General features: G+C 41.2%; 1 protein-coding gene across 1 annotated transcript in view; it reads left to right on the top strand.

The window, feature by feature from the left end:
* The window catches only part of LOC147693402 (uncharacterized), a 62112-nt gene extending 37279 nt beyond the window's left edge, over positions 1-24833 (top strand). Inside the window, exons 2-3 of the mRNA XM_086935964.1 lie at positions 17032-17192; positions 24645-24833. Of these exons, the coding sequence (XP_086792090.1) occupies positions 17032-17192; positions 24645-24833 (350 nt within the window). The remainder of the gene's footprint in view (positions 1-17031; positions 17193-24644) is intronic.
* The last annotated feature ends 1512 nt before the right edge of the window (positions 24834-26345 follow it).

Raw genomic sequence — 26345 nt, 5'->3', positions numbered from 1 at the left:
AACCCAAAAAGGACCAATAGGAACGGAACGCCCCTTCATATGCCTTCCTTGTCCTGGGTGCTAGACTCTCTCCCACGAGGTTTTGTAATCCGGGGCACCGAGAGACCAAAGAGCTTCGGGAAATGGTGCCGCCACCAAGTCCGCTGAGGGCAGAAAACCCCGGAAGGCCTGCATATGGGAACGAGAGAGTGCATCAGCCGCCTGGTTCAGTACCCCAGGCACGTGTCTTGCCTTAAAGTGGACGTTTAGTCTCATACATAGCAGGACAATTTCTTTCAGCAATCTCAAAATCCATTTGCAGCGTGCTGCCTGATTATTGATACATTCAACAACGGTCATATTATCAGACCAGAACACCACAGTGCAATCACGAAACCCATCTGGCCATGTTTCCAAGGCCACCAGAATGGGGAACAGCTCAAGAAACCCAATGTTACCTGTGAGCCCACTATCGTGCCACCACGCCGGCCATGTTCGTGCCGACCATTGATTACCAAAGATGGCGCCAAAGCCCACACTCCCTGCCGAGTCGGTCCACAATCCCTGCTCCTCGGAGGTAGCTGCCGGTTTGTTCCACACGACGCGACCGTTGAAATCCGCCAGAAATGCCAGCCATATGCGCATATCCTGGCGAACCTCTGCTGACAGTCGTGTGCGGTGGTGCCCTTCCTTGAGGCCCACCATGGCTTGTGCGATAGAGCGGGAAAAGGGGCGAGCCATCGGTATCACTCTAAGGGCAAAGTTAAGCTGACCCACAGCTTGCTGCAGTTGATGGAGAGTTACTTTTTTCTCGCCTAGGCACATTTCAAGTGAGGCCTTAAATTTCATTACCTTCTCCTTGGGCAAACGGCAGCACCCCTCTACTGAATCGAGCTCAATTCCCAGAAACTCGAGCGAAGTAGACGGCCCAACCGTTTTCCCGGTGCCAATGGCACGCCAAAACATTTCATGAGATTACAGAATTCACTCAAAGCCTGTGCACATTCCATGTCCCCCGCTGCCCCCAGGAACAGGAAATCATCAAGGTAATGCATAACCTGCGTAACACCCGTGGCTCTGGTGAACGCCCACTGCAAAAAAGTACTGAACTTCTCAAAATACGCACAAGAAATGGAGCAACCCATCGGCATACATTTATCCATGTAGTAGCGTCCTTGAAACACAAAACCTAAGAGACGCTGATCGTGTGGGTGTACCGGGAGCAACCGGAACGCTGACTCAAAATCTGATTTAGCCATCAGCGCTCCGGGCCCCAGGCGATTCAACATGGCGACGGCCTCATCAAAGGATGCATACCGCACCGAACAAACTCCCGGGTCAATCGCATCGTTCACCGAAAGACCCCTAGGAGCGGACAAATTATGGATTAACCTGAACTCACCCGGGTCCTTTTTGGGGACCACTCCCAACGGTGAACAAACAAAGTTAACAACCGGCGGGTGTTCATATGGACCCGTAACCCGACCTCGGGCCACCTCCTTTGCAATCTTTACCTGTACCACCGCCGTATTTTGTTGAACGGATAGTTGGTTCTTACACTGTGCTTCCCCCCTGAAATCCCCCGCCGGGATGCGGAAACCATATGAGAAACTGTCTCGCAACACCCCGGCAGAGACATGATCAGGGTATTCGTTCAGCCAAGGGATCATTGCCATAATATCAACGGGAGTAGGTAACGGTGCACCTCGGTCGATGTTAGACCTGTTTTGCCCCCCCTCTACCTCCTGTATCACCATTCTTGGCTCTGCACGAACTCTCGGGGTGTGAAGACTGTCCGCACCCTGCACACTCATGCCTGAACTTGCATGTCCCTTGTGGCCTAGTGCACTTGCCCCTGTTAAAGCTCCAACAGACCCCTTTCCTACCCGAGTTCCCATTACTCTTTGTGTGCTGATCACTGTTGGCGCCCGCCCGAAAGGGCGCCGCCACATAATGGCGGGAAGGCTCCGCCCCATTCACGCCGAAAGAAGATGACTTCGTGGCGTTCGGCATAACCTGCTTCTGCCAAGAAATGGAGTCGAAACAATCCCACGTCAGAGATGAGTCGTGCTCCTTGGCCTTACGAAATTTGTTATCATAACCCATCCATTGATTGCCTTCATACGTTTCATAGAATTCCATTGTACGAGTCTGGTAACAAGCTAATCCCGACAACACTTCAGGCCTACGTTCCCCCATGATTGCAGTAAACATTCCAAACGCTCTGGCCCAATTAGCGATCGTTTCGTCCACCCTGAAACCCGCCATTTTGGCACGCCATACACTCGGATGCAACAACTCCTTCTGATTTCTAACGTGTTCAATCTCATAGTGATCGGTCAACAGCGAAAACATGTTCACATATTTATCCGCCCAAATCCTTTCCTTCACATCCATCGGGATATGTTGGACCACTTTTTCCCTCCTTGAGGGCAATGACCCCTCCCCCGCCATTGGCAACGGCTGCTTACCCGAACCAGTAGCGGGATCCGTTGTTGCTGTTTTTCCAGCACTCGACGCCGACTGTTCCGAGGGATTCTGCAGGGAAACAAGAGGACAAGGTGCCTTCGCAGCATCTCTCGATTGCCGCAACTGCTTCATTATTAACCTGGCCTCCTCGGCCGTGTCCCCCGGTGCCACAGCACCCTCGCTGCTCTTGCCTAACCATGCTGCCAACTGGGCGGCCAGCTCGGGAGGCATATCCTCCCCGTTAACGGGTGTAGCTACCACCGGGATCGGCTGTCCCCCATCTGGGATCGGGACCGGGGCCTCAACTGGACTGACCGGGCTCGCCGGAGGAGACTCGGGAACCGGGGCCTCCCCCCCTGTCGCTCTATTCTTGGCCCTTTTACCTCTCCCGGCAGGGACCACTCCCGGCAATGCTGGCCCGATAACTTTTTTCGGTCTACCCACGCCATTCATTGCCGCCATCTGCTTCTTCATGTCCGCCATGTCTTTCATCAGCATGCGAAGCATCTGTTCGGTCCCAACCTTCTTTCCGACCTTCTTGCCAGGCATCGTTCACGGCTATTCGACTCGAAGTCCTGGATCCAAAGCTTCGGAATCACTGGAATGAAAAAACACAAAATTACAAGTTCTCAAAATTGGCTCCTTGTTCCGTCTCGAGCTCACGTGCAACGGGGAGGTGCAGCTTCAGAGCACAGGAACAAGAGGATGCTTCCTTGGCTTGTCGCTCCTTTTATCCTTCTTCGGGCGGGCGTGGACCCACCTCCAGTCCGCCTCCGGGGCGTGGCTAGCGGTGTCAGTGTCTAGGACAACCCACTCTTGGGCGGGAAAAAGGCGCGCCCCGGCTACGCCGCTTCAGGCATACCAGCCGAGACTTGCCTCCCGCCCAAAATGGTTTCCCGGGGGGATCGGGGTACTCCACCATACGTTCAGGGGGACCGAGTGGTCGCCCCTTTCCATCCTATCGGTTGGCCCAGATATGGTATGGATATAGGTTTTATGAGAATTGTGCAATTCTTTCCCTCCAATGTTACATGATTTTTTTAAGGGGAATCAAGGTGCTCCAGGCTGGATACACCAACCATGTTCTTTGTTCTCCATGACACCCTATTTGCTGGAACTGGGGTGACTGCCATCTTGTGGAGCCTGTTTGTGTGTGATGTGTGTCTGTGTGTGATTGTTCTGTGTTCTACATGCCTACTTTTCTTTGTCATGTGGTTGTGATGAGAGATGAGAGACCACCAATTTGTGCAGCCAGTGTCTATTTCAATAGTTTTTTCCATTTCTCTAAAAACATTTTCTTTTAACATTTCTAGACGATACCAACGCCATTTTTGCTTATTTCTTGTTCCATCATGGTATATTTATCAGAATCCTTTGTTAAGTGCTTCTTTTTGTGGAAAGTGCTGTCCCATACAAAATGTAAAGTAGATGGCCCCAAAGAAAGACGTTACTGCCAAGTAGGTGGCCATTGAGGAGAAGAAGAAGTCTGTTGGAAGTGACTCGACTGGCATCAATCCATCCTCCTTTTTCAGAAATCTGGGATGCCTGCTGGACCCTCTGGGTAGGAAGATGTTGGGAGTTTTATCACCTTTGGATCAATGCTACAATCACCAAAATTAAAGCCCATGACTCTCTATACTGCAGTGACTGCAGTCATGCAGATCAGTCAATATGAAATTGAATTGTCCCAGCAGTATCCTGAATCTTCACAAGAAAATCAACAACAAGAAAAACCACATGCTTTTCCATTAGACACATCAGCTTTATGATCTTTCGGCAATCTTCTGCAAGCTGACTTCCAATGCTCTTGACAAGACCACGAACAAAACGGATTCCCAGCATGAATGAATAGGGGAAAATGCAGGTTCACCAAACATTTTAAAGTGAATGATATGATGATGATCAGTGATTATTCATTTGGAGATTGGCACAGAGGATGTACAAATCACTTCTATTTGACATACTCTGTGAGCCATGTAGCTCCACCAACATCGTCTGCTTCCCTCTTTTCAAGACCACCAATACCTGAGGCAACCATTACCTCTACCATGATCACAGTCCACTCCAGATAAGGCAAACAAAACAGTTTGCTTCACCCAAACAAGTTCTTCAGGCATTGTCACTTCAAGAAAGATCTCCTTCCCTGTTTGGGACTTCTTTACACTCAGGCCACATGAGGAGCAGAATGCTCAATATACTTCAAAAATAGCTTTGGTGAGCCAGGGCGACATTACGGTAAAGGGGTCCAACTGGTCCATCAGAAAAAACAACACACAATTCTGTAGGAAAACTCCACAAAAATATGACTTTTGGTGAGAGAAAAAAGTTGAACTGATAGAAGGTTTTAGTGATGAGGAAAAATAATTGGATGGCACAAACAGACAACTATCAGGCTATCTTCACAAAGAAGTCACCAACCACTAAACACATGGGAACATTAATTTATACAATAGACAGCTGGGCAGAATGTTAGTGCTTAACCTTCACCCTTTTTCAATTTGTGAAAGGAAAGTAAAAAAAAAAATGTGGTGACTCTTTGCTCAAACTCAAAGGTTCCAAGCTGGACCTAGGTTTCCGCTGTTGGTTTGCTAGTGCTGGACCATCAAGTGCTGCAACTGGTTTGTGAAGTTATGAAAGAGAATGATGTTCAGCACTTCTACATGATGATGGACATGTGAACCATTTCTCAGGCACATGATTACATGTGCATCACTGCACATCGGATATCCTTCAAGGGAGTGAAACAATGATTGCCTGCTGGTCTAACCCCCGCTGATGCTTTTTGGGCATTCAACAGCATGCAACAGTTGTGAACTTCACACTGAGAAATCATAAAGAGTTGCATACATCTTGGACAAATTTGATACCAAAGTATACAAATGGCTTTATCCCATAGGTCTCAACAGTGGAATAATTGCCACCGACAATACTGTCACAGCCATGGATGATACTTCAGAGTTCTTCATTTAGCACATTGCATAACATAATTGTGAGGAACATCTTTAAAAAAGTAATAGTCAACATACCACTAACCTCTTATCAAATTTGTATTCATTTCATCCTTTCGAAGTTCTGAAGCACTTGGGTATCATTGGTGGGCTGATAGTCCCTTTAAAAAGCCCTGATTGAGGAGATGTCAAGACATTGGAACCCCCTCGATTACATGGTGCAATTCCTTTTTAAACAGTATCAAGCCTAAAATGTACTTCAAAAGAGTTGTGCAAATGGGGGGCTAGCATAGCTCCTGACCAAATGCTAATACATTTTGAGATTATGAGACAGGAGGCTAGCAAGGAGGGCTTTTCCATGAGCTATGATCAACAGCTTAATTTGTATTAGCAGTCAAACCAAAGGCTTAATTTGTATTAGCAGTCAAACCAAAGGCTAAGAATGGATGTTGTCCTCCCAAGAGTACATAGGAGCCAAACTATTGGAAATATTGGATTCACTGTACAAAACAAGTGCTGGCCACTTTAATTACTTTCATAAAATTGGATGTCTCAATTTACAATAATTACGTTGTTTGGATGCAGGTGATCTAAAATTAGAAACATTGCAAATTTGAGGCCATGACAGGCTTGACATGTAACCTTCAATCTCCAGTGAGGGCTTTTGTTTTAGCTTAGAATCCACCAAAAGAATGTTGTCCTAGCAGTATTAAAGCAGTATTACCCAACAAGAAAAAGAAAAGGCATTGGCTCTGATTCAGTAAGGTAACTTACGATTTTGAGTAAGTTTACGACTTTTCGATAGGCACAAACTTTAAATGTAAGTTAATTCTAAATGAAAAAAACGTGTAGTACCTACAGCACTACACATGATCATCCACTTGTACTGTAAAACCCTCCCACCGAAAATAATGTAGGCAGAACTTCAAATATAACCTCACCGGAATGTATGTTAAATGTTTTAAAATAGATAACATATAAATAAATATACATTAGTTAAAAAAATATATTACAATAATATGCATTTAATATTTACTTATAAAATCATTTAATAGCCTATTTTGAATTTTAAAAAGGATATAACAATAAATATAATTTAAATATTATGTGATTGTTCCATACATCACTTTCAATAATTATTAATGCACATCTAAATATGTGTGGGTTTTTTACTTCAGTGAGAAATGTATTTCCAAACTTCAGAAAAAATGTATTTAATTTAATATAGTTCCCTCAATCAAAGTTCAAATTAATGTAATACTGATTTGGCCTTTTTTATTCTACTCTACATTTAAGATCCAAATGTACAACACTTTTACAAAAATATCTGACATAAAAAACATATTTAAAAAAATGTTGAGGTAATTTTTTAACGTTTCCTATACTTTACAATTGATAGACTGCATGGGCGGGATAGGGCGAAGCTCTCGGCACCTGTGTGTTATAATGAAAAACTAAAACGCGTATTTAATTTGAAAATAAAGTAAATGTTGCAAATTATTTATATTTGGTATTTATGTAAATTCTCCTGCTCTGTCGTTCATCCCTACACCCAAGGCAGACAATATCAGTAGAATGCAGTTGCTCAATGCATTTGTATGCAGTATATATTTTTTAACTAGTGAATTCCTTTTCCTCTACAACAATGGCAATTATTAAATCCATGGAACATTTCTGCTCTTTTTGTCAATTCATTTGTGGTGTTTAAGCACGCTTGCTGACCACACCCTATATGGTCTACTCTTCTTCCCAGCTTTGGACATTTTGCTTACTGCTGCAAGTCTGTGTGGATTCTTCACTCTAATATGCTCAATATCATTCCCAGTGATTCCCATTACTCTGAATTTCTGATAGGTCAGAGTTTAAATAGGAAGATTTTTTTTTCTATTAACTTTGGTGCAGTTTGGCAAATATTCAAAAACATTTATTGAAAAATTATCTTTTCCCTATGTGTCTAGTATTCAGGAATGTGGATGTTTGGTAGGAAACATTTATTATGTCCATGTCATTTTCTGCCATGTGCTAATTTCACCCACACAAGTGAGATACCATTTTTATTACAATATGTGGGGGGACATTTGTGGCTCCCTGATATTTCAGATGTTTCCTTCTCGTAAATGTGAGAAAATTTACTTTTTGGAACACTTTTCTGATTTACAAGCCTTCTGAGTAGAGGTCCATGCATCTCATACCACCCTTGACTCACCAGGGCTTTTATTTTACAGAACTCCCTGAGTTTGGTAGGTGTCCCATGGTTGTCCCTAGGTTGTGGCTGATCATGGGCTCAAAATTCACATACCCACACTAGAAAAAAAAATATTGCTTTTCAACCAGAAAAAGCTAGGCCCACCTACAAGAATCAGATTTCTTTTTTATGTGAGCATATGTGGGAATGCTGTGTGGTTGGCAATTGTGAATCACCACAGATTGCAGAATTTTCCATCACAAAATATTGTGATCTTGGCCATTTATGCAAAGTTTACTATTTGCATGACATTTTGAGAAAGTGAGAGAGATTTATGGAAATTACACTACCCTGGATACTTCTGGGTGTTCAGTTCTAAAAAAAAGTGAGGGATTGTCACTGCTTCACCACTTACAGAGGTTGGTTTTAGAACCTTTGAAAGTTCTGGCTTCAAAGGTCGAATACTGAGGACAGTAACAGAATACTGAAGCCATGACTAATGAAGGTAAACTGGAAATCCACGTAAAGGCGCCAACCACTTTATGGTGTATTCCCATGCCTTTCATACACAGCACACAACCACTAGCCAGGGGCCCGGTCAACACACCATTACACTCACATCAACATATTTCCACTTCTCACCAAGTCATCTACCAACCTATATACAAACACACCACACGCAAACCTCTACACATATATGGCTAGACATGTTGTTGGTTGTTGCCTCAACAAGTACCACATTTTAACAAATGAAAAGAAACATTGACTACATTTTTACTACCTGTCAATTATCTGCCTTGTGCAAGATTATAGTTATAATCAAACGGATGCCAAGTGAACCTTTACTCATGGCTCACATGAGTAAAGGTTCACTCGGCATCCATTCCATAAGGCTCAGGAAGAAACATCTTTCACACATCTTTGCTAAATCCAGCTCCTTCCAGTTTGTGAATGTTGGGATGTGTCCAAGGGTGCCTCAGGCCTAGATTCCTCGAGCTGAGTAAGCATATCGACCTTTGAATCTAAGGTAAGCATGCTCAGGAAGACTGTCCCATCTTCCCTAAAGAGCACTTCAAAATCTGCTACAGGGTTTGCTGCCCAGGGTACTCAGTGACATCATTGTCTATGTTCTGTCCACAGTAATGCACTTGTCATATGGCGTACATAACATCTGCCATATTCTGGCAGCAGATAAGGTGTCAAGCAGGCTATAGGCAAGTTTACATGTATCTGACCTCATGGAGTGAGTGCCAACGCTCTCACTGGACAGAGACAAAGCCTTCTCTGGCAGAGGTGCTTCACATCTCCTCAAGGACAAGATGGCCTTCCCTAGCAGGAAGCTTCAAAAGCGATGCAGCCTTGGAAATCCAGTCCAGGTACTTTCAGATAGTGGGGCAGAGCAAGCCCTTTCTTCTGTTACACTTTTGGCAGGAGGAAAGGTTGGAAAATTAGGTAGATTAAGAAGAGGGTCCAAACTTAGGTTGAACTACCTCTAGGGTGGAGCAGGCAAGGTGAACCCCTCTCCTGAAATTCCACCACCTTGGGATAGTGGAGTAACAACCTACCAAGGCTAGGGTAGTGCCCCTTCACTCTGGAAGTGTTCACTAGTGGATGCAGACACCCTAAAGGTAGGTAGCCCATTCACTACGACCTGTCTCCTCTTGTAATGCCCCTAAGTTCAGTATTTAGGCCACAGATTGAGACCTGCATGTGAGATTTGATGGACAAGAAAAGGAAAATGACAAAGAAGAGCTGTTGCATGTAAACTGATGCCCTCCTGCAGAAGAAGTTGGTGACAAAGCTTGCCTGCTGCGTGAAAGACAATTGTGTTGTGTTCACTCGTCCTGTGTCCTAGAGCTCCACCAGCCTTCAGGAAATCACCAAGATGCTCCATTGGAGTGTAGGCATCACTCGCATGCATACCACAGGAACCAATCCAGTGAAGTCCGGTTTGTCAACTTGTTGCTCCTCGATGACCTTGACTCAGCACTGAACTCCAGAGGGAGTTCCAGAGGGTCAAATCTGTCTCCTCAACATATTTGGAGTCACCGGGACCTACCCGACCTGTGGCATACTATTACCTGGGATTCTGGAACCCCCAACTGCAAACACTGAGAAGAAGCGTCCACAGCAAACTCCAGTGATTCCAGAAGCAAGCACCCATCAAGGGACACTGATTCCCCTGAGATCCACTTCCTGATTGGCCAAGCTGTCCCTTCTTAGATCCCTTTCATAATTTGTCTGCACATAGAAGTACAACTCCTGGCTAATCTTACTACTCTGCACCTGATCCCACCGGACCCGATAACAATGAAATAGCTGTTCTCCCATGCTCCTGTGGCCTTTGCAACCTCCTTCTTCCATTGGGACCCATAGGTCTTATCTGTAGGTCCTCCTGTGAAGTGGGCTTTCTAGTGACAGCCTTCGTCTTTGCACAACAGCTTCTAAGACCCTCAGCACTCTGCTACCGGCCAAATTGGGATCCTCTTGAACTTCCCCTGTTGGAACTTTGGTCCTGGTCACGACATCAACCTAAAACAAGAAGGTGAACTTCGTGAAATCATTGTCTGATTTTACATACATTTTTCTGCTTTTTCACTATTGTATCCAATGGTGCACAATTACGCACAAAAGTTATATATTTTCCAAAAGTACTTTGAACTGTGTTTTTGGTCTTAAAATTACATGAAAATCAATACTTTTTTAATATATTAGTCTCTGGTTTATTCTTGAGTGTGTGCCTCATGTATTGCCTTTGTGAATACAACAAATGCTTAGCACGACCCTCTGATAATCCTAACTGCTTGCCGATACTACCACAAAAAGAGAATAAGTATTAATTTAGTATAAATGTAGCTAATGTAGCCACTGTGTAACAATAAGGGATCGACTAGACTCTAAGCACAGTGTACTTTGTTTCTGAACAATATATAGAAAGCCAGCTTCCTATAGGTGGTTGACAGTAAAAAACATCTGTATTGTACATTGGCAACTGGAGCAGGTGGTTAAACAACTTCTTATGCCACACACGTTTTAAAACTACTGTTATATGTCTGAATTATCTTGTCATTCTTATCCACTCTGCCCATGAAAGTGTTGTTATCAAGTATAGAGATGGGCTTGTGAACTTAGGCCAATTTACCACAAACCTCAACAAGGGAAGTTTATATACAAGAACTGACAAGAGGGAAACTTATGCGCAAAAGGTAGTGTTCTCTTATATTATAGAACTTGTCTGGTCTTCTAGGAAATGCTCTAAGGTAGAGATACAACCCTTGTCAACAGTTGTAATCAAACAGGTATACCAAGTATGCCAGTTAAATCTAATTCTCAACAATTCTCAACCTGAGCAATTCAAGGTAAAAGTCAAAAAGTCCAATCAAAATACTGATTCTCCAATTAAGTGGTATTCAAAATATTTTCTTGTTTATTTCTTCAACAGTTCATATGCAGTCACAGCGCACAGTTCTTCCAATCATTTTCTTACCGTACAATTCATTGCCAACACGTGTTTCATCCGGCTAATAAGCCTGAGGACTTCGTCAGGGCTAAAAACAAGTGACATATACACTTGATTAGATGTTATTACAATAAACCATGGTAAGTTCATTTTTAACTAGATGGTAATCAAACTATCATCAGATGTCCAGTATAATCTCACATGTTAACACAATGAAAAACATTTCATAGACTTGTATGACTGCTAAGTGATATTCTTTACATTTCCAGTTGGTTATGAAATGTGACAACAAGATAAAGTTCTATTACTGAATAAAACAAAGAAGGACAGATAAGGTCCTCCACCAAGGAATGCACCGTGCCATTAAGAAAAAGATGAAAGGAAAATTGTGTCAAATATACTCTAAATAGCATAATACGAGATGATATAAAAAACCTCCTTCGTAAGGAATTATTACTAAAAGTTAAAATAGGGAGCTTAGAGTCCGACAAGCAGAAGTACATTGGATGATTAGATTACATGCAGTAGAACAGGGGATTAACGTAGATAGTGACTTTTACCTAGAATTGCTCAGGTTGAGAATTGTTGAGCACAACAAGGGAAGTGCTTACATCATGGACCATAGTGAGCATGTACACATCCCACCTTTCAGAGAATTTGACTGCAAACAGTTACTTGAAATGCAATGCAAAGCGTTGTTATTTGTGAAGCTTTTTACAAACTAGTTCCTACAGGAATCCTTTGCAGTAGCATCAAACTGTACCACGTTCCACAGTTGTCCACATAATGTTTATAACCTTTATGAAGGACTGATTGGTCAAGCTCCAAAACATTTGCCTTGATATCTAGTGTGGAATGGGCAACTTACAGGATATAGAGTGGAGTCTTTATCTCAGGATGTATCCATAGCCAGTAAGGCTGTCCCATTTCATTACATTTTGATGCCACATGCTCTTTAACTCTGTAAGTACTTCTGAATCACCAGTCACCATTTGTACAGGACTAAGGACTCTTCAATGGCTTTATTCTTTCGAGGAGTATAAACCTCTAGACACTTGTGAGACAAATATTCCAAGACCGAACAAATTTTAAACGACTTGTCATAGTCTGCGTGGGACCCAGGATAATTTGAAGAATTATAATTGAAATGTAGCATGCACTGCAACAGCAGAAAAATGATCTCTATTCATGACTGGTGTGAAGCTGGATGTTACCCAACTGTGAGTAGGACTGTATGCTTGTTTTGTGCACTCTCCTCATTTTGAGCGTAAGACCCAGAAAATTCTTAAAGTCCCCAGTAAAGTGGGAGTCCATTGGCAGAAAGAGGCTGGAGAGAGCCTACATGTGCCCTCAGAAATGGTTTGGCACACCACTTTGTTTAGTGCATAACTTGCTGAAGGAAGTCATCATCCTGAAAGAGATAGACATATGCACAAGACAAAATAATTGATGTATTGACTCCATATCCAGTGTTTGCATTGGATAGGGGAGTTTGGAGCGGCACTAAATTTGAGGACTGCCACTGAATATGCCTGCTCTCTGAGTTGGTCTAACCGGCAATTGTCTCTCTGATGCACGCATTGTGCTAAAGAACTTCCTCAATGACACTTAAATAAAAGACACAAAAACAATGAAGACAACCAAGTTTCTGTGCTGTGTTACAGAGAGAGAGCAGAACTGTGTCATATCTTCCAAAAAATTATGCAGGTCAGTTCTTTGAATGTTCTGGTGGACTGTGTACAACCATGTGCTCATGGAGGCACCCTTGAGCCATAGTGCAATGGTTTCAGCAACATGGTCAGGAAAATATTTGCGCAGGAGAGAGCCCTTTCCTGCATAAAAATATCCATTGAGGACTTTTCCTATACGAATGTGTGCTGCAAAAGGAAGAGGAAAGAAAAAGGTGAAGATGTTTCTTCTTGTTACACCATCCTGTGGGATGTGACATGCTCTGGCAAAATCCATGTTAATAAGTCTCTTTAGGTATGCTTTTTGTAAAAAACCAATGGTTGATGCATGGGAAAGACTAATAATCACCAATGGAAAGCTTCTCTGATGCAAAGTGATGCAATGTGTAAGAACAGAGAGGTACCCCTTAAACAGATCAAGGGAAATTAGGTTATCCAACCAAAGTGTAAAGGATTCCCTTTAAGCAAAACTAAGAACAGGTGTACATGAACAAACCTTACAATGTCACAAGTACATACAACAAACACATTTGAAAGTTTAAAAAATCATTTTAATTTGAATATACCTTAAATGAGACAATTATAGGGCTGACTAATCTAGATCCCTAGTCTAAAAACATCAAATAAAACAATACAATCAATTGCGACCTGCACAATTGAAAAAAGGACAGGACAGGTACAACATAAAATTGTTGAGTACAAATTATATATTCTGGCTCCGTTGTAGTTACACCGGTATTGTATTGATATAACATCAGCATATCAACTTTGGTGTTGGAGATTTGAATTATACCAGCAGTGGCGTCTTTTAAGGTATATTCAAAATAAAATGAATTTTTAAACTTTAACATTTTTGTTGTATGTACTTGTGACATTGTAAGGTTTGTTTATGTACACCTGTTCTTAGTTTTGCTTCAAGGGAATCGTTTATTCTTTGGGCAAAGTGATGCAAGGCAGCACAATTCACCATGTAACTTTTTGTTTTTTTAGAAGGCAATGCACATAGCCATTTTAAAATTGGGTCAATTCTGAATTTCAAATTACAACCTGTGTAGGTGTTTGTTTAGGTATAGAAGTGTGCATGTATGTGTATTTGGTGCAGGCAATATCAGGGAAATCAACATTAACAACATCATATGGGCACAACACACTCTCTGACTCTCTTATGGTTTAGTGGATGAGGGCAATTTTTTCCCCTGGCTGGAGCAATCATGCACCACAGGGAAAAAAAGTCATTGTTGATATAAATATTCGCCCACGTCAGGTTCACTAGTGTTTCTGGAGGGCTGACTCCCCAGAAGGAATGACCATCTAGGTAAGACTGGCCTATAGGGCTATATACTACAACAAGACTATGCTACCAAATATACCCTTGAAGGCTTGGATATTTCTCCATTTGGCAAAATCATACAAAGCAGTCCATTACCCTGCCTAGATGCCAGGCCTGAAAACTTTACTATGTGGGTATCTCATAACTTGTTATACGTAAATCGTTACAAGTGTAGCTTATACCAAATTGACTTGATGAAATCGATCTCCTTACAAGTCTCAATACCATCAGATTATATGTGTGCTATAATCCAAGGTCTTCAGTTCACGATATGAAAATCTCGTCCTGAAGATGGTATAAGAGATGAGAACAAATAGACCAAAACTTGGACAAGCTCACCTAATTCCACATACAATTGAATCGCTAAACAATGTTCATGGTATCTTCCACAATGTCATCCATGCTGTTAAAGATTCGGAATAGGTGTCAACAAAAGTGTAAATGAGAAAATAACCACTGTGTAAAGAAATGATCTCTTGCACTTTTGTATACTGTGATTTTCTTTCCTGTACCCTTAATTACATTTCTATATACATTTATATATTTCTAAAAAAGTATACACCTTTTTGTTTTTTTTGTCGATAGATTCACGTTGAAGATTAGTTGTTTGAGGTCACTTTTTAGGATTTTTTTCAAATATGAAATGATGAAGATTTAGAGTAAAATTAATTCCCCTATAGGGCAATATGGCAGAAGCGAAGGACTGGTTTCATATGTGTCTAGCAAGCACAAATGCAAGCGATCTTCCATACTTTAAAAACACTTCCACAGCATGTCTTAAAAAAGTCATTAGGCCCACCTTATTTGACTTTGTAAAAAAGATATTGTCCTCAACAGGGTAGATGCAAGTATGGGGAGGGATGACGCACAGATTGTCTGTGTGCCGTTTTGTTTTTTCCTGGGGGACAAAATCACTGAAGTCAAGGAGATAAAACAATTTGTTCTGCAAAAAACAATGTCCCCAAGGGGGGTTGGCCTATACCGGGTGTCCACCCACAATAAATACAATGTCCCTGGTGATCCAGTAGATTTCCCAGGAGTCCAGTGTTTTCCTGCTGTTGGATTATAGTGGGTCCGCAATCCACAAGCAAGAAAGTCTTTGCGGAGGCTTCACTGAAAGGGACAACTTTGCGCTTTGTAAAGGTCACTGCCTCAAAGGTGAGGAGGCTGTTTTCAGCCTGAAACCCCACTAGAAGCAAAGGAGAAAACGCACCTGCTTCTGTCCTCTGCGGCTGGTGGGGATTTGTGGCAACAGTGCACCCTGCACCATGCTGACGTCACAGATGGGCTAAAGCAGAAGGGATTCTGCTTCATCCACACCCTTGGGATCTAATAAAGGAAACTTCCAATGATAACACTGAAGTTTGTTTTTAAACCCTCCCCAGGTTCAGCCATCAGCTGCATTGGAAGACAATGAAGGCCTCAACTGATGTCTGCAGCAAACGGGTCTGCTCTGGTTATACCAAGGCTTAGGAAGATGACAGATTCTGTCAATGGAAAAAAACAACAGCAGACACGTGTTTCATTTATCTGGTACTTTTTGAAGTCTTCATGTGACATGCAAGAGTAAAACCGAGGGTTCCAAGGATTAGTGAAAGATAGGATCTTGTTTACCTGACCACGTGACTGTTCCAAGACATCTTATTACTTCACTAGTTCATTTATTATTCCAAGTATGGATGTTTGGTGGGCTACCTTATCTTTACACATTATGGGCCATATGTATCAAGACTAATTCTGATCGCAAACGCTAAAATGCACAGAATTTCAGTGTTTGCGATCGCAATTTGGCCTAGTGCTATGTATGAAAGCACAACTGTCTCGCAAAATAAGGAATGGTAATGCATTTAAGGAATCGCAAATTGCGATTCCTTAAATGTAATGTATGAAGTACCCAAGTTGTGCGAATATGGCATAAGGAATCGCAAATTACCACCAACATATTGGTTGGTGGTAATTTGCAATACAAATTTTTGCATTTTTCAAAGTGGTATGTGACGCACACACATGCCCTTAGGGCATTTATGTGTGCCACATGTCACCCATGCTCATTTCAGGGGTGCAACAGGTTGTCCTTTTGATACCCTGGCACACTTGAAATTGCATTCTTAATTTGTGATTCTCTAATTGGGAATCACAAATTGAGAATGTCTTCCCATTCATTCCTATGGGCCTCTAGGCCCATGGGAATGAATGGGGAGGTATTCCTTAATTGAAAATCACAATTTGCGATTCGCAATTAAGGAATATGTAGGATTCGCAAAATGAATTGCAAATCCTACATACATAGCGTAATGCGATTCTCAAATAGCGATTCTCAAAAATTCGCTATTTGAGAATCGCAAAACCTAACAATGATACATATGGCCCTATATGTTTAAAGTTGTAGAGGTCAGTTTCTATACTGTACCCCACTCTTGCGTAGCTATGAAATTCCAAAGTGACAGAAGATTCAAAGTTAGCACTCTCAATATTATTATTAATGGTAATTTCTAGTAATTTACTATTGAAAGAATTATGTATGAGGTCAGAAGAGTCAGTGTCACATATTTTTTGTAATAGGTTTCTCTATTATGGGGGCAGTGCATATATGACAATAATAAATTACAATGGGATATTCAACTTTTGGGCTAACGTCTGGTTCTGGCATATTTAGGTTGCCTAAGACCAGCGCATTAGTGTATGAATAAAAAAGTTTATTAAACAACCATTTATTGCAAAACACGTCAATGGGTATGTGATGTTTAAGTGAAACTTGATTTTATATTGTTTAATGTAAAGAACAACTTAATATATTTTATTTATGAATAACTAAAATCATGTATTTAAAATGTTGCTCAGAAGGAGTCATAATCCACATTAATATGACTGATTTAGAGTAATAAAACAGATGTTTTTCAGATACCAAACCTTTTTCATCTAAAATAGAGTTATGTCTACAGACTGTCTTCATGTCTCACTTTCTTTTTCAGAGCTTGAGATCATGCAGATGGCCAAGCGGTTTTTGAGTATCAACTCAACCGCCGAGCAGGTCACAGAATTCATCCTATATGGCTTTCCAGGTTTCGAGCATTGGCAGCAGTGGTTGTCCGCTCCTCTGGCTCCTTTCCTCCTCTTAGGAGTAATCGGCAATGTAACACTCATAGTAACAATATACAGGGAACAGAGTCTTCATGGACCAATGTGTTATTTCCTGTTGATACTCTCCATCGTTGATGGGGCAGTATGCATGGTCATTGCACCTCATATCCTAGCCCTCCTTTGGTTTGACGCACACTCAATTAGCCTGATAGGATGCTTCACTCAAATGTTCTTTACCCACATGCTCCTCGCGCTTGAGTCGGGTATACTTGTTGCCTTGGCTTTTGACCGCTCGTGTGCAATCTTTAGTCCTCTGAGGTATTCTACAATTCTCAAAAACAAGCTGGTGGTCACGTTTGTGGTGGGAATCACTGTAAGGTCAATGTCCCTCACGGTGCCAGGGTACTTCCTTAATGCTCAATTAAACTATTGCTCTGACTACATTGTTAAATACCCCTACCATAACAAAACCTGCCTGCAATGACATATGCTTGACTAGCATTTACGAAATGGTTGCGGTTAATTTACTGCTAGTGACAGACCTGATGTTGATCATCTTGTCCTACAGCCTGATCCTGCAAGCAGTATTGAAGCTCAATGCAGGAAGAGCAATTATCAAGGTTTTGGGAACATGTAGCTCCCACCTCATAGTTGTTTTCATTTTATAGTCAATTATAATTGTGTTAGCAATTACACACACGTCAAAAAATGAAACCATGACCCACAAGGCAGTCATCCTCAATGTATTTGTCTTCAATGTGCCACCAGCCTTGAATCCTATTATATATGGGATTAGAAACAAAGACATCAACCTTGGCATCAGAAAGCAGTTCCGATGTGTATGTATATCTAGATTTAGTATGATTTTGTGTCAGGGTTGTGTCACTTTTGCTGTGCAGCCCCAACGCAGAATAATTTTTGCCCGCTTTGATTGTCTTTCCATGTTTCAGTTAATACAAAAATAATGCAACATAGCAAATAGTGCCAACTTTTGTTATTTTGCATTGGGTAGGCATCACATGGGTGGAGCATGGATACTCACATACTTCCGCCAATACATTTGGACACAGACCCAGAGTTCTTTTTGTGTTGAAATGTTTTTATTAAAAAGATTTTAGATGGAAATACAAATACAAATGAATTAAGAAAGTAATATAAATGAGAAGAAAATTTACATAAGATATGACAAACATGAGGAAGCAAAATTAGCAAATATGTCATAATTCTTAATGCAATGATAATGGGAAGATACCAGGAGAAGTGCAATAAAAGAAAAGAAGAGATAGAAATTAAAAGAAGAAAAATATAAAAGAATGAAGGAGAAAAAGAAAGAAAAAAGAAGGAGGAACCCCAGAGTAACAAGAGCAGATAGTAAGAGAGATGGTACCAAGAAAGATGAGAAGAGGTTAAGAGCAGAGTAACGGGAGAAGGAGCTATAAAAGGAATAGAATTACGAAGGAATAGTATTTGGAGGAGAAGAAGAAGCGGAGACTGAGTCATTATCCACCGTGATTTCCAGGAAAGGGGACCATATTTGGAGAAAAATGGAAGCCTGATCCTGTAAATTATAGATTATACGTTCATGAGAAGCTGTTTGTACCATTGCCACCAACCACTCTTCCTGAGAAGGGGGCAAGGGAGACTTCCAATGACGTAGTATACAAATTTTGGCCCTAGCTAAAGCAGTGTGGAGAAGACGAGTTTGCGGGTTAGAAAGCTTCGGAAGGCCACGAAAATCATGTAAAATAATGTTTGTAGAAGTAAAGGGTAAAGGTAATGATATTGTATTAGCCAAAGTCCATCGTACAAAAAGCCAAAAAGGTTTTGTACGGGGACACTCACAAATAATATGTGTAATATCACAACCAGAAGCAGAGCATTGACTAACACAAAGTATGTGACAACAACTTAGCATGATGTAATTTAACTGGAGACCAATGCCATTCATGGATAATTTAAAAAATGCAGAATTTAAGACGGGCCTCACGAACTCCCTTATGCAGTCCTTCCAAGATTTGATCCCATTGAGTATTGGAATATAGAACTGATAAGCGCGATTGCCATTTCAGTTGAAGAGCGTGTGAGAGAGGTTGTGAAAATAGAGGATGCAAGAAGGTCTTATAAAGACCAGAAGTTACACCTTTAAGATTTCCCCACAAATGCAGATAGGACAAAATAGGAGATACAGATAGCAATTCAGGTAAAGAACCTAAATGTTTTGTGATAGCCTGTTGAAGCTGAATATATTTACAGGATTGTGTGGATGGTAAATGTAATTCTTCACTAAGTTGGGAAAATGATTTAAAAGTATCACCATGAAACAGCTCCTCTAGAGAATGGACACCAGCTTCCTGCCTTAGAGGCCAGGACAAAGTGTGACCATGAACACGAATAGCCGAATTAAACCATAAAGGAGCTTTAACATGAATCCGCAAATTAGATTTAAGTATACTATGACTTCTTTGCCAGGATTTATACATTGCAGATAAGATAGGATTTTTTGGATCAGAAGGAACTGGAACTCTTACCATATAAAAGGGACAAACCAAGACCAGGAGTCAATAAATGATGTTCAAGTGGAACCCATTGAGGGATGTCTTTAGACTTAGGCAGAAAAAAAGTAAGTTGGGAAAGATGGAGAGCAAGTGAGTAATGCTCGATAGAGGGAAGACCTAAACCCCCCTGTAATTGGTGAGATTTTAATTTGGCCAACGTAAGACGTGGTTTAGCCGTACCCCAAATACATTTTTTTATTTTCGAGTCAATGGACCGAAGAGTAGTTAAGGGAATGTGAAGAGGGAGCATACCGAGAATATAAAGAAATCACGGTAGGGTGACCAACTTGACCGCCTGAACCCGTCCCCATAATGATAAGCCCAGGACCTTCCATTTATCAAAGTCTTGTTGCATTTGCGCGATTAAAGGAGTTAAATTGTCCATTACTATATTATCCAATCCTCTGTTAATTAATATTCCTAAATATTTAAGCCGGGATGATTGCCAATGAAAAGGAAAACCAGAGATTGCTGTTTTGGTTGTACCAATGGACATAGGTAACGCTTCACTTTTATCCCAGTTTATCTTATAACCAGAGAAAGAAGAGAAAGCATTGATGATGTGGAGGAGAGCAGGAAGAGAGCGAGGAAGGTCAGTAAGTGTGAGAAGAATATCATCCGCATATAAATATATTTTAGAATGACCAATTGGAAGAGGGACGCCTACCACTGTGGCAGATTGACGTATAGCAGCAGCCAGAGGTTCCTTTGTCAGGAGGAAGAGAAGAGGGGAAAGTGGACAACCTTGACGAGTACCACCTCTAATTGGAAATGGAGTAGAGAGGAAACCACTGCAGTTAATTTGAGCTGATGGGTTGTCATAAAGCAGTCGTACTTTATCTATAAATTGATCGCCTAATCCAAACCTTTGCATAATAGTAAAAAGGTACTCCCATTCAATGCGATCAAATGCTTTTTCAGCATCTAGGGAAAGAAGTAGTGCATCATCAGCAAGATGTTTAGCTGACCATAAACATGAGATAGAGTACGTAAATGATTCTGAGATGACCGACCAGGAACAAATCCTACTTGCGAATTGTGAATTAAAGAAGGTAAAACTTTACGAAGACGTGCTGCAGGAATGCTAGCAAGAATCTTGACATCCAAATTTAAGAGAGATATGGGCCGATAACTACCGCACAACAAAGGATCTTTACCAGGTATTGGCAAAACAGCTATGATGACCTTGTTGGAAATAGAACCACGAGAAGATTCCTCCACTGCCTCCTCAAATGCGGCATGTAAAGTATCAATCATACTCTGAGCAGTCCACTTAAAAAATTCAGGAGGAAAACCATCATCACCCGGAGCTTTATGATACGGCAAGGCAGATATAGCTGAAGAAATGTCTTCCTTTGTAATAACACCCTCAAGTAGGGCTCTACCATCATCAGAGAATCGCGGAAGATGTACAGCATCTAAAAATGTTGACATTTCGAGTGTATGAGATATACACTCATATATGAGAACTTGGAGAGTAGAGAGATCTGTAAAATGAGGCAAATTCTTCAACAATTTCTTGCGGCCGCGTAAGTATGTCACCACAACTGGATTTGATAGCTGGAATTGCCATAGCGGCCTCTCTCTGACGCAATTGCGCAGCCAATAACCGACAAGCCTTTTCCCCCTGTTCGTAGTGACGACCTTTCATCTTTTGTAAGACATATTCAGCCTTAGAAGTAAAAAGACTATTAAGAGACATGCGTGCCTGCTCCAATAATTTACGGTTCTGGAGGGTTGGTTTTGAAATATATAATTGAGAGAGTTGGCGAATATCTTTTTCCAGATCAACTTGTTTGGCAGCGGTTTTCTTGTTATGAAGAGCAGAGTCCCGCATAAGTTGACCTCTAATGGTTGCCTTAGCAGCTGCCCAGACCATTCTCTTAGAGGAGATTGAGTCCTTATTATTTATAAGGTAATCACGGAGGTGCGACTGTAAAAGAAGTTTACCTGCTTGTGTTTTATATTTGTTTATGTTTAAACGCCATCATTTGCGCCCCGGATTGGAAAGACCCAAATCAAGAGATAAGAAAACAGGAGAATGATCAGAAATGGCCGCTTCTAAAATCTTTGACTCTGTAACCAACTGGACTGTTTGGTGCGAAAGAAGAAAATAGTCGAGACGTGAAAACGTACCATGAGTAGAAGAAAAGAACGTATATTCTTTATATTGTGGGTGACTGAGTCTCCAATGATCAACAAGACCAGTGTCAACAAGAATGTCACGTAAAATGGCTCTATCGGAAGCATTGACTGTATCAAGGCAGCCTGTTCTGTCAAGGGCAGGGTCCGGGGCCAGATTCCAATCACCTCCAATGAGAAATTGAGAAGCATTTATTTCTGTGAGAAGGCGATTTATGCGAAGGAAAAATTGTTTTTTGGGACCTAGCGGAGCGTATACAGAACCAAGACAAATGAAAGAGGTCCCAAGTTTCAGCTTAACAAACACATACCGCCCTTCCGGATCAGACCATGTCTTGGAAATTGTAAAGGGGAGTGATTTCTGAAAAAGGATGGATACTCCACATTTACGAACAGGGTTGGGGTTGGTGGGATCAGGTTTGGAAACACTACTATGAATGACTTTACCAACCCAATCTCTGCTAAGTTTACCAGATTCAACATCGTCCAAATGAGTTTCCTGCAATAAAGCAACGTCCACATGTTTAGAGTGTAAATAGGAAAGAACTTTCCTGCGTTTTATATAATGGGTAAGGCCATGAACATTCCAGGAAATCACTGATAGCGGATGAGTAGAGGACATGATAATAGTAGATAGAAAAGAAGAAAGATGTTACTCTTGGAAACAGAAAACAAAGTGTTTGTAGAAGTTGGAAAGACTAAAAGGAAAGAAGAGGGAAAAGAAAAGAAGGTTAGAGAAGCAGAGTGAAAATCTGGAATAGACAAAGTAAGAAATAAAGGAAATAATTAGTAGAGATGAAGATAAGAGAAAATAAGAAAGAAAAAAGGAAAAGGAAAAGAATCCGAGACTGTTAACTACGGGCCTGGGCACACTGAAAGCATCGCCAAGGGAGGCCGAACCCTCTCCGAGTAAAGAAGAATGGGGATCTAGGAAACAAAAGATAGTATGGAATATGTGAAACGCAATTGAATAAAATAACATCATCAAAATCATAAGAAACCATAAGATATCGTAAAACATAATCTAGAAAAGAAAGAAAATCATTAAAAACGTAATATGAAAACCATACAATAAGAAAGTAATATGAGGAGAAGAAATGAAACCAAGAAAAGTGAAATAAAAGAAAAACATGGCACATTATAGAAGAAGTGTGGAAGATATAGTTAAATAAATATGAAAGATAAAATATAGGAAGAAATAGATCTAATAGAAAAGGAGGGAAAGGAATACAAAAAAAGAAAAAGAAGGGGGGTAAACATATGATAATGCATGTGAGGAAATATATGAGAAAATAACAGAGTTTAGTGTGAGACACATGAAATAATGAAATAAGTATATGAAATAAGTATATATCGTATAATCGTATAATCATATAAGAGCAGAATATCTAGTGAAGTAAATATATAGTGTCAAGATTAACTATAGTAAAGTCACCATAGTGAGAGGTAATTTAAGAGGTAATATCTAATTATCAGAAGATGAGCAAGGCCAGAAATGAATAAATACTCTTGGGAGGCTAAAAGTATTGCTCAGATGGAAAATAGAAAATAAGATACATATCACAGTATGAAATACGAAGCAAAAGTGATCCTAACACAAATATGTGACATGATAGCCATACGATAAGAAAACCATAGAATAATATGACGAGAAGAAAAGAAAGTAAAAGAAAAAACATGATACATAGCAGAAGAAGTGCGAAAAATAGAGTTAAGGAAGTATGAAAGAGAAAAAAAAAAAAAAAACAACAATGCCATATAAAAGGAGTGAAGGAAATAGAAATTAGAAAAAGAAGTGGAAACACATAGAATGATGCAGGGGAGGATAAACAAAAGATAATAACAAAGCTGAATCTAAAACACATGAAACAATGAAGTAAATATACATTGTGCAAGAGCGGAATAGCTATTGAATGTAATATATAGTGACAATGCTTAACAATAGCAGCATCACCATAGGAAGGTGGATGAACAGGAAGAAAGAACCGCATGTAAGAGGCAATACCTATGTAGAGTATAATGAGCAAGACCTGAAAATGGATAATGATCTTCAAAAACTGAAAATAGTGTACAGTTAGAAAATACAAAATAACAGTAAGGCATACATGAAGCAGAAGGGACCGTATCATATAATGCAATACATCTTTACCCAGTTCAAAGCTGAGCAGATTCCCCTCTGTGCGCTGACATTTTCAAAATCCCATGTTAAGTGACAAGGTCAACTCGTCATAAGCACAGGGCAGGTAAAACCCATGACGAGTTGACCTTGTCGCAAGCGTGGAAGTGGTTCAGTGGCAAAACGAACAGCAAAAGCATGACTAACAACAAGAACTACTATAAACGTATAAGGTAAGAAGAATAAAACATTAGAACAGGAAAAAGCATTCAGTCAGCATCAGAAGACTTCTTGAGAGGTGATCTAGACTTGTCCCTTTGCGGTGTGTTAGTTAGGGAGGAGACGGAATGTAGAGCTGAATCCCTATCATCCTGAGAGCGAGGCAGACGGGTGAGATCCCTTCCACGTTGCCTGGAATCAGTAGAGGTGTTTAAGCGAGACGTTGGTTGAGTGGTAGATGAGGGCTTAGATTGATGAGGTTGAGTACAGGAAGAAGATTGAGTTTCCATATCATTGGACTTGATATCATCCAAAAACTGCTGAAGAAGTGCAGGATCATAGAAGTCTTTGGATTCTCCATTTCTGGTTATACGAAAAAGTGCAGGCTCAAATAATCTGTATTTAATGTCCATTTGACGTAGCTGAGGCCGTAGGGAAAGAAACGCCTTCCGTCGTTCATTCGTTTTCTTAGAGAAGTCTGCAGCCATATGGATGGTATGACCTTGAAATAAGAAAGAGCCATGTGAACGAGCCATTGATAGGATCTGTCGGGTTTGTTCATGCCAAAAGAAACAGGCAATACTTGCTCTGGGCCTTGCAGAAGCACCAGAACGTGGAGGACCCAGTCTATGAGCACGTTGGATCTCAAGAGGAGGAATAAAAGAAAGACCAGTCAAGATGGGAAGGGCATCATAAAGAAAGGTCTTCATGTCTTGCTTTTCAATATTTTCCGGAAATCCCAAAAAACGAATGTTGTCTCTACGACTGCGATCCTCCAAATCGATGATCTTACTGTGCAAGAAGAGTAGGTCTTGATCTGAACCCTGAACAGAAGCGAGTCGACTTTCCATATCCAATATTTTAGAGTCAATGGTGTAAATCCTTGTATGAAAAGTAGAACGTTCTGCCCTAAGTAGATTTAGTCTCTGCAGTCAATGATGTCATGGTAATGTCCAGACCCTCCAATCGACGGTTAACCCCAGAGAGTTCTTGCAAGATGCGTTGCATAGTGTCAGACAAGGATTTATCGCTCTGAGGTGATGCCACTTGCGATGAAGGAGGCGACGTAGAGCCATTACCTTTCATTGTCGAAGTAGAGGGTTGTTTTACCACTTCAGTGAAAAGTGGCTGCTTAGGTCCACGACCACCATTCCTATTATTAGACATTGCAGTGCACTGTTGTAGTGGTGGTCTACAATAGCGAATTGAGGAAATACTGGAATATGAGGCAATGATGAAAACACTGGCGCATCAAATAACAAAGAGGTAAGGAAACAGATGCAGCAAAGTAGTGACCAATACAAGCAGCATACAGGTAATACTTGAAATTGGAAAAGCACTATAACATTGCCACAAAACAGCAAGCACTGTATCGCAAAACCAGTGCAGTACAGGAATGGAAAATCTTGCGTGTCAAAACTACCTCAGAAACAGAGCATATGGGTGCAGTGAGTGAGAATGACAACAGACCAACAATGTTGCGAGAACAAGTTGTAAAAAGGATATTAAGGTCTGTATACACTGAGAAAATGCAACTTTAAAGATGAAGGCAGTTCATAAGAGAGCAAAATTCCGGTCCACTCACGAGAGAAAATAAATAAATAAATTGTCCCCAGGCATTTTTCCATGGTGATACTGAGATAATAATAGTGATGGAAAAGTCAGGGATGTGATTGAGGTAATTAACTCTGCCCCAAATGTCTCGTAAAGCAGCAAGAATAAAGGCACAAAATCCAGTTCAAGGAGTGAAAAGAGAGTAAAACATATATTCCTGCATGTGATACTTCATTCACTGTTAAGGCCGTGAGAGTCCATGTGGAAAATGGTACTTCAAAAGATTGCACCAGTAATGCTGAGGAAAAAACTCCACTCCTGAATGGGCCTAGAGAGGGCGCTGTGTCCTCAAAAGACACATAATGTTAGGCAGAGGCTTCCAGCAGCCGCTATGAAAAGCGACCTCATCGTCTGAGGGGGTGCGGCCTAAAACCCGGGGAAGCACGGCCCTGTATTACTGAAGGCGCCGCCCACGCTGTCAGGAGGCGTGGCATCAGTAGCGGGCGAATTCCCAGGCGCGCACTAGAAGAGCCGGCTATCTCACTGTCATGCTGGCGAAGAGGAATGAAAGCCGCTAGCCACAAAAGAAGACCATGAAGGTTCTCCGCATAGTTTCCGG

The sequence above is a fragment of the Lissotriton vulgaris genome, chromosome 8 (genome assembly GCF_964263255.1).
Source record: "Lissotriton vulgaris chromosome 8, aLisVul1.2, whole genome shotgun sequence".
NCBI classification, from domain to species: Eukaryota; Metazoa; Chordata; class Amphibia; order Caudata; family Salamandridae; genus Lissotriton; species Lissotriton vulgaris.
This window is presented reverse-complemented; position numbering and strand designations above follow the sequence as displayed.